The sequence below is a fragment of the Ranitomeya variabilis genome, chromosome 6 (assembly GCF_051348905.1).
Source record: "Ranitomeya variabilis isolate aRanVar5 chromosome 6, aRanVar5.hap1, whole genome shotgun sequence".
NCBI lineage: Eukaryota > Metazoa > Chordata > Amphibia > Anura > Dendrobatidae > Ranitomeya > Ranitomeya variabilis.
The window spans coordinates 442,478,074-442,487,103 of NC_135237.1; the positions used below are offsets into that span (position 1 = coordinate 442,478,074).

The 9,030-nt window shown below is 41.1% G+C and overlaps 1 protein-coding gene across 2 annotated transcripts in view; it reads left to right on the top strand.

Moving 5' to 3' along the window:
- Positions 1-5,718, top strand: part of ASXL3 (ASXL transcriptional regulator 3) — a 183,396-nt gene extending 177,678 nt beyond the window's left edge. For both annotated transcript variants that reach the window (XM_077270429.1, XM_077270430.1), the window contains one exon: positions 1,906-5,718. In XM_077270429.1, the coding sequence (XP_077126544.1) occupies positions 1,906-5,442 (3,537 nt within the window). In that variant the 3' untranslated portion in view covers positions 5,443-5,718. The remainder of the gene's footprint in view (positions 1-1,905) is intronic.
- The last annotated feature ends 3,312 nt before the right edge of the window (positions 5,719-9,030 follow it).

The window sequence follows — 9,030 nt, forward strand, 5'->3', positions numbered from 1 at the left end:
CAGCCGGCAACAAGTGGAGGTGAAGCAGAGCTAAATAGGAAACTCCCTAGTGCATAACGAGGCAGCTGATTCAGCCACAGATCCGCAGGATAACAAACAAAGCCACCAGGGGGAGCCCAAAAACAAAACTCACACAATACCACCTGTGACCACAAGAGGGAGCCCGAAAACAGAGTTCACAACAGTATCCACATTAAAATTGGATGAAGGGTTTAGGAGTTTCAGCTCCTTAACATGTGCCACCCTGTTTTTAAAGGGACCAAAAGTAATTGGACAATTGAGTCCAAGGCTATTTCATGGACAGGTGTGGGCAATCCCTTCGTTATGTCATTCTCAATTAAGCAGATAAAAGGCCTGGAGTTGATTTGAGGTGTGGTGCTTGCATTTGGAAGGTTTTGCTGTGAAGTAAACATGCGGTCAAAGGTGCTCTCCATGCAGGTGAAACAAGCCATCCTTAAAGGGAACCTGTCACCGGAATTTGGCGGGACCGGTTTTCGGTCATATGGGTGGAGTTTTCGGGTGTTTGATTCACCCTTTCTTTACCCGCTGGCTGCATGCTGGCCGCAATGTTGGATTGAAGTTCATTCTCTGTCCTCCGTAGTACACGCCTGCGCAAGGCAATCTTGCCTTGCGCACGCGCAGTATGCTTTGCCCAACTGCGGGCAAAGCCGAAAAGCATTAATGCGCATGCGCCGGCGCACTATGTCCCGGAACACAGCAAAATACTTGACACCGATACTGACATCTCATGGCAGCAAAATCTTATTAATCATACATCTTGGCTTTCGTTAGTACGGTTAACAAATAAGTGAATGGACAGCACGGCGGCTCAGTGGTTAGCACTGTTGCTTTGCAGCCCTGGGTTCAAATCCCACCAAGGACAACATCTGCAAGGAGTTTGTATGTTCTCCATGAGTTTGCGTGGATTTCCTCCAGGTTCTCCAGTTTTCTCCCACTTTCCAAGAACATACTGATGGGGAATTTAGATTGTGAGCCCCAATGGGGACATCGATGTCTGTAAGGCGCTGAGGAATATGATGGTTCTATACAAGCAGTTCAAAATAATAATAAATCGGCTATATGTTCCTTGTCCATGTCAGTATCAGACATTAGCTATTGTAACAACATGCTTTCTCTGAAAACTTCAGCTGCTGATACGCTTTAGAAACCTGTCTCTTAAACTGCTACTCCTCACTGCTCCCCTATGTACATATATGCTTTTCAATGGATTAAGGTAAAAAAAAAGTGGTTGGCGAGCAAAGACCATTTTAATTTAATGCGTATGACGTCCATTTCACCTGCAAAGTTGTCCCTGGACAAGATGTCCATGAACTCCTAGTATTGGAGAAATGTGGACTTTTCTTGGTTGCATGTCAGTGTTTTTACTTAGACAAATCTGAATAAAGTTATCTTTGCATAGCCGCTCACATCGTTACATTTACAGGTTGTGGAGCAGACATATGTTTTAGGTCTATTGTACTCTGCAATTTTATTTTTTTTTAGCTGACATCTCATTGATGACTTTTCTAATTCTTGTGTGTTAAGGTTGTAGTAAGAAAATAATTTGTTGTTTGTCACTTGTTTAGCAATGTATGTTGTAACATTGCTAATAAAAGATAATGAAAAATTTTATCTCACGCATGGCAAAGATTGTGTGCACATAGCATTATTGTATAATATAATTATTTTTGTCCCGTCGAGCTACTCCATTCCATTCATGTGCATTCCGTAAAAGGATATACAGTATATCATGTGTTATACGTAGGAATTTTCAGCTGGGAAATTTTTACAATGGGAGCTTAAGTTGTGGACTCAATATATAATGAGCCTTACATGTGTGTGCAGTAATTGGCTTAATTGTGTCTTACTAATACATTGTGATTATGTTCTTTCTTGTCATTGTAGATCCAACTATCAAAGATTGGACCACCATTTATCATCAAAAGTCAACCTGCGCCCAAGCTTGAATCTAAGATTTCTTCTAGTACATCTGTTGGTGGGGGAAGGAACACTGGAGCTAGAACTCTTGCGGATATTAAGGCGAGAGCTCAACAAGCCCGAGCACAAAGAGAAGCGGCAGCTGCTGCCGCCGTGGCAGCAGCAGCCAGCATTGTTACTGGGGGTGTAGGAAGTCCTTCAGAAAGCAGCAAGGCTAGAACGTTGTCCCATATTAAGGAGCAGACAAAAGCAAAGTTGTTTGCTAAGCACCAGGTGAGAGTCAGCACACAGCAAAGTAGTAGAGATGGAAAAGTGAAAGAGGGTCTTCCAGAAATTGAAGTGCCAGCTGCTTCCGATGCAAAAGTGGAAGGTTCGACTGGTGTTATTATTATGAATCCAAACTGCAAATCTCCTAGCAGCAAGTCGACACTCCATCGGGATTTGACGACTACATTACAAAAATCCTGCAGTTCTTCAGCATCGTCAGAAACTGACTCTGATACATCAGTGCACAGCTCTAATGAAAATATCCACGTGCCACATTCCTGCGACAAAACTGTTACATCTACCTCCGCTGAAGACTGCAGCGTGCCAATGCAATATAATAAAAATATAAGTTCAGTGTCCGTCTGCTCCTCTGCTGATACCACGTTTAGAAACTCACTTGAAAAATCCTCTGTCCTAATGTCTGTCGAGAGTGAAAACACTACATCATCTGTCTGTAACTATAATATGCTAAACCCCATTAATGAGTCCGACATTCCCTTTATAGCGGTCTCACCAAAATGCACTGATGATGTTAGCAGTGATGCCTCTGCTGCAAACTCCTCTACATCTGAAACGTTAGAAGAAAAACGAATGCCAGTAACAACTACTACTATAAATTCTTACACCACTGTGCCAATTTCATCCATTGGGAGTAGTCTGCCAAATCCCCATCTCACTAATTCATTGGTGAATTCACTTAATGCCTCATATAGTGTAAATACCAGGCACCCTGATAAATTGGCTGCCCTTGCATGTGATGGAGATAATTCTGCGGATGTGTGTCCTTCTACCCAAAGAATGTCAAACCGTGAGGAAAGTGGAGGAGATTCTCACGGAAGGCCCTCTGTTTCAGTGTACTCCAGCGGCAGAAGACCATCAATGAATAGTGATCCTTCCCTTGCAAAGATGCACCCTTATAATGTAGATAAAACCTATTCCAGTAGTGTCATAGGACTACACAACAAAACCCTGCCTACCGCTTTAATACAGACTAATAGATCTATTCCATGTAAAGTGATTGTTGATCACTGTACAACGCCAAACTCCACTTTCCCTTTCAACGCGGAAAATGCTGATTCTCAAAATAGGCTTGGAAAATCAGAAGCAGCTATTCAAAGTAAAACATGTCCCCAAGTATCTGTAATTAGTAGACAGGAAAATCTCTTCAATGAGAGCACGGAGCATGTGTCCAACTCGAATATTGTTGTTAATCGGTTGCACAGAGATGACCGAAGCAAGAGTGCGCCTAGCACTGACCTTTTGGAAGCAACTTATATGCAGCAAGGAAAACTAAGCGACTCAATTTCTTGCCAACAAAATTTTAATGAGCGTGTACATAGCACACCTTCATTCAAGTGTGGAGAGGACAATATTCACAATTCTGAGTACATTTCTAATAACAGAATATGTTGGAGTGACAAAGAACAAATGAACACTGACAAAACCTCTGTAAATCATTTGAGCGTACCTAAACACATGGAATATTCTGATGAAAATACTGTAGATAATATTAAACGTGAACCTGGGAGTTACCCACACGTGTCAAAACTGATTGCTCGTAGCCCTGTGGCAAACTCCATTCCGATCAAATCAGAGCTGAATGATTCCAGCAAGTGTTTTGGGATGGATTCTGAAGGTTTTACCGGCCAGAACACTATGCAGCAAGGCTGTGACTTGGATATGAGCTTGCCTTCATCCAAAACGCCACACGGTGTTGCCAGAGAAGAACCCTTGTCTTTGACTACAGACACTTTGAAAAGAGTTTCAAATGTAGGAAATGCAAGCTGTCGACTCTCATCTGTTGAAGCAAACAATCCCTTAGTTACACAGCTGCTTCAAGGCAACTTGCCTTTAGAAAAAGTTCTGCCTCAGCCCAGACTAGGTGCAAAGTTAGAAATTAGTCGACTCCCTTTGCAGAATAACTCAGTGTATAAAACTGTATCGGAAAGAATGGTTTCTGAAAACACCTCCTGTTCCCCTACCCCTGATGGCAAGGTCTATCCACTGGGAGCTCTAAATCCCTTGCAAGTAAGAAAGCGGGAAAATCATCCCAAGAAAAGGATGGCTAGGATTACGGGTGAGTATGCCCAGATAAAGTGCGAGTCTGGAAAGATTTCAATGGACACAGATACAATGTCATCTTGCATGATGAGCTCTAATATGAACCCAATGGGTCAAGGGCAGACATTCAAGCAGGAGTGGATGAACAAGCAGGTCGCTCAAGCCAGGGTTGCACACAGCCCGGAAATTAAGCAGCAAAAGAGGCCGCTGCCTTCTTGTAGCTTCCAACAAAATGTATTTAATGTTGATAAAAATGGCAGCTATCACCCAGAAGCGAGCACCTCACACAGGCAGCATTACTACCAAATGCCCATGGCTCAGAGAGGCCAAGGTCCTGCAGTCTACATGCCACCAGGTGCCCCAAAAGCCCAGACTGTTAACAATGCGTTTGCTTTTAGTAGGCATCCAGAGCAGAAGGTTTTGGGTGAGACAAATGTTCCAACTCTTCCTCATCGAATGGGCAACACTTACTCCCCAAATGTTCACATTAAAGAAGGTGATGACCTAAGCAATGCCCAACAGACTCTGCAGCATAAATTTATAGTGCATCCTTCCTTATCTAATTCAGAAGTCCCTTCTGATCAAAAGCAGCCAGCAGTTACTATGGAAACCACTAAAAGACTTGGTTGGCCTCAGCCTACGAGCATCTGTAGCAATATAAAGTCTGAGCCCATCTCTTTTGAGGACGGTTTAAACAACAGCTGTGAACTGACCATGAAACAATCTTCCTACGAGCAGAGCGAAGTCAAAGAACAGTTAAAAGCATTCGCCTTGAAAAATGCAGATTTTTCTTCCTATTTACTTTCTGAGCCACAAAAGCCTTTTCCTCCTTTAGCTGCACAGAAAACACAAACCCCGCAGCTTCCACAGCAGCAACAGTGTGGGAGCTATCCAGCCATTCATTTTGGTAGCACAAGCTTCAAGCGAGCGGCGTCTGCTATTGAAAAATCTATTGGCATTTTAGGGAGTAATGCGAAGCCTGCATCCGGACTGGGCGGTCAGACCGCGGCAATCCCTGCACAGAAATACGCTGACAGCAGCAGTGCAGACGAACTGGAACTCAAGTGTTCTTGCCGGCTGAAAGCCATGATTGTGTGCAAAGGCTGCGGAGCCTTCTGTCACGATGACTGCATAGGTCCTTCAAAATTGTGTGTAGCGTGTTTAGTTGTTCGATAGAGACTGAATCAAAGATGGAGTGTCCCTTTATTGCCTACATGTCTTCATCAGGAGAAGAAACATTGTCATTTCATGTGGCTTTTCTCATTTTCTATATTTTTCTTTTTTATAGAAAACCTTACAATGTCAGTGTTATATTTCAGTTCTACGACTGTTGATGAGACCCATTTCCACTACAGAAATGGATCTCTGTTTCTTGTCACCCTTTTAATTTATTTAGAATTGTTTTACTGAGGTGAAGCTTTTGTCCTGTTGCTCAATACAAAGCATCTGCAATTTTTCTTTTCTGGTATTTGGAGGCCATTCTGGTTTGCAGTAGATCGTCTGATATGATGGTTATCGTGCTGATGGAAAGGGCCCTGTGGTACTAATTTAGGAGGCTAGTTGCTCACCCCCACCCCACCCAATTTAAGACATTTTAGGTTAAGATTTTAATTAAGCCAGCTGTTCTGTCTACTTCACCGGGAGAGTTTATTTAGTGGGGATGGAAGATTAGCAGCTCGAATCTTGACACTATCAATAGCTGTTGAGCAAATAATCACTGCCCAATATTCGGCTAAATTGCTTAAAATCCAAATGTAATTTCTGTCACTTAGCAGAGCTACCATAGAACTAATAAAAAAAATAATCTATCAGATTTTATGGAACGGCAAGATACAAAATCAGCAAATTAGTTATTGGTTATAAATTAAAAGGGTGGTCCGAAGCGAACACCGATTTTAATCCTAAATCTATATTTAATGTAATAATCTAATCTCTTTTCTAAGACACTTTAATTAAAAATTCTCTTCAGTTCCCTCTCTCCTCTAATTGCTTTATTTTATTTTTCTCCCAACTTCCTGATGAGCAGGTAGAACGGAAACCATCCCCCGAAAGTGATATTGATTCCGGGGGTTGGTTTGGTCTCTGCATTTACTGCTTGCTGGGTTATCACCTTACAGTGCACACTGACAGTGCGCTCTCTTGCCGGCTTGTCACTTCCCATCAGCGCTGGCAAGAAGCGCACTGCCACTATGCATTACAAAAAATATTGCACAGTAGCAAGATCCTACTGAGCATATGACAGAATTAACTGACGCATGCTTGGTAGAGCAAGGGCCAGCCTTGCCCCTGAAACTGATGTCACTGACACTTTGTTTCATGGTGGGGACAGTGGCTTTGACAATGACCGCAGACTCTGCCCCTTGACGCTTAATTTGAGCATCCCCGCATGCACTGGGAATTCTCAAACAAAGTGTCGTCCAACAGGAAGTTGGTAAAAAATAATAAAGCATTTGGAATAGAGAGGAAATGGTAGAGAGCTTCTAATTCAAGTATATTCGAAAAGATATTCGAGTAAAACATTAAATAGATGGAGCTTTAGGATTAAATGCATGTTAGTTTTAGACAGTCCTTTTAACCCCAAAAGAGCAGTTACATTTCCATGAGTGCGATGGTACCAATGTTAATATGAGTGAAGTGTTTGCACCACCTTGTATGGTGGCAATTTGTGGTGTTTGTTTTGTAATATAATAATTTCTTGTCAGAGGCACCAATATTTTTAGCATTTAATGGGTTGTTCAGGAACATAAATAGTTGTTTGTATGTTTTAAAGAAGCGTCTAATCTACTTTAACTATGACATTTGCACCGATGTCCTTATTTCGGTGTCGTTCACATGTTCCAAGAAGCTTGAAGGGAATTGCTGTCTGCCTCAGTTCATTAGCGAAGCCAGAAAACAAGCCCCTGTTATACCCATCACTGACAGAGAAAGGGGGAAGAGGGTCTCTGCCTGTGTCAGAACTAATCCTGAAGGAAAGCCCCCGAAATCTGAAAGTCGGTGCACATTTCATAATTAAAGTTCATTAGTAAATTCTATTTATTTCCACTTCAGACATCCAGTCAACCCCTTTATTGTCACACTCCAAAAAACTGCTCCAATATCTCAAACTCAAGAGTTTGCGGTCATATACTACACCCAATAGAATTCCCATCAGATACCTGGATACATTTTCTGATTATTTCAGAAGCCATTTATTTTCAACACTTCTGTGTATTGTACAAGGCACAAATGCTTCAGTGGCTTTTCTGGATATGATCAGTAGTAACAAATTATAATATTTGTGGATTACCAACAGATGGTTTTAATTATACGCCAGATGATAGAGAAAAATGGAAACGGTGAATGCAAAAATGTCCATGTCCTAGTGTGCAATGTAATGACCATGTACACACTTATACCTTTGTACATTATTTGTGTTGCTCGAATGTGCGGATAAAAATACAGCAAATGTGTCCATGTTCTTGATTAAAATTAATCTACTCTGTGTATTCAGCTACAGTTCAGACCTGTGTGTGTTCATGGCAACAGACTATGAGCAAACCCTGTGTGTAGCCGTGAGTCCTCTCTCTCTGTAGATTGGCAAGAAAATAGGCTGAAGTAGCGGTGTAGCCAAGGAAGGCGTTGGTTTATTTGCTGTCTTTAACCACGGGGAGACACAGACCCTTATAGGAGCTTGATATTTCTTTTTTTTTTTTTTTTACCAAGGCTGTCTCCTAAGTATCCTCATTTTTTTCATAGAAAAATATGAATTACAATTTATTCAACTTTTCAGGATTATATTTAAATGAAAGTTTAATTTAATTACTTCATCTATAGTCAGATGTTGTCCAGTTATATGTAAATAAAGTTTACAAGGAATTTTCAACTTTTCAAAAATAACCCCTAAAAGACCCATGTGTGTGTATGTATATGTGTGTGTGTATATATATATATATATATATATATATATATATATGTGTGTGTGTGTATATATGTGTGTATGCATATATAATACACGAACCGGTATATTATTTATTTTTGGCAATGAACACGTGGTTTGAACTCTATTGACACATACTAAAGATTGATACACACACACACACACACACACACACACACACACACACACACACACACACACACACACACACACACACATCCACCGGTATATTATATTATTAAATTTTTTGTTGCCATATACTCATGGTTTGAACTCTATTGGCACATACTAAAGATTACTACCATTATTTTGCTGCTACGGTCCATCATGTCTGCAGCCTAGTACACAGGCTAGCAGTGGTCCCAAACCCCTTCTGCTGGAGGTTTCAGAGGTCTGTTACAGACTGTTTGTCATTTTTAGCCATATGCAGCTGCATCTAAAGATCTAAAACCTAAGCTATATTTACATAAGACTGGAAAACAATTTTAAGGAGAGCAACTTTAGAGTAAAATTGACATATGGAAAGGATATGGGTCAGCTAAAGGCTCTAAATAGAATCCCAAATATCTTACACAAGGGAGTTTTTTTTTTTTACATTTGCCATCTAGTTAAGAAACTAGTATTGTTATGATGCCTTGAGAATTTAGTTAAAGGGAATCTTATCAGCAGGTTTTTGCTATGTAATCTGAGAGCACCATGATGTAGGTGCAGAGACCCTGATTCCAGCGATGTGTCATTTACTAGGCTGTGTTTTGTTGCTTCTATACAATCAGTGTTGCTGTCACTACAGGACCAGCTGCCTCGTGTATTCTAGTCCAACCACACCTTCACTGATTAGCAGCTCTGTC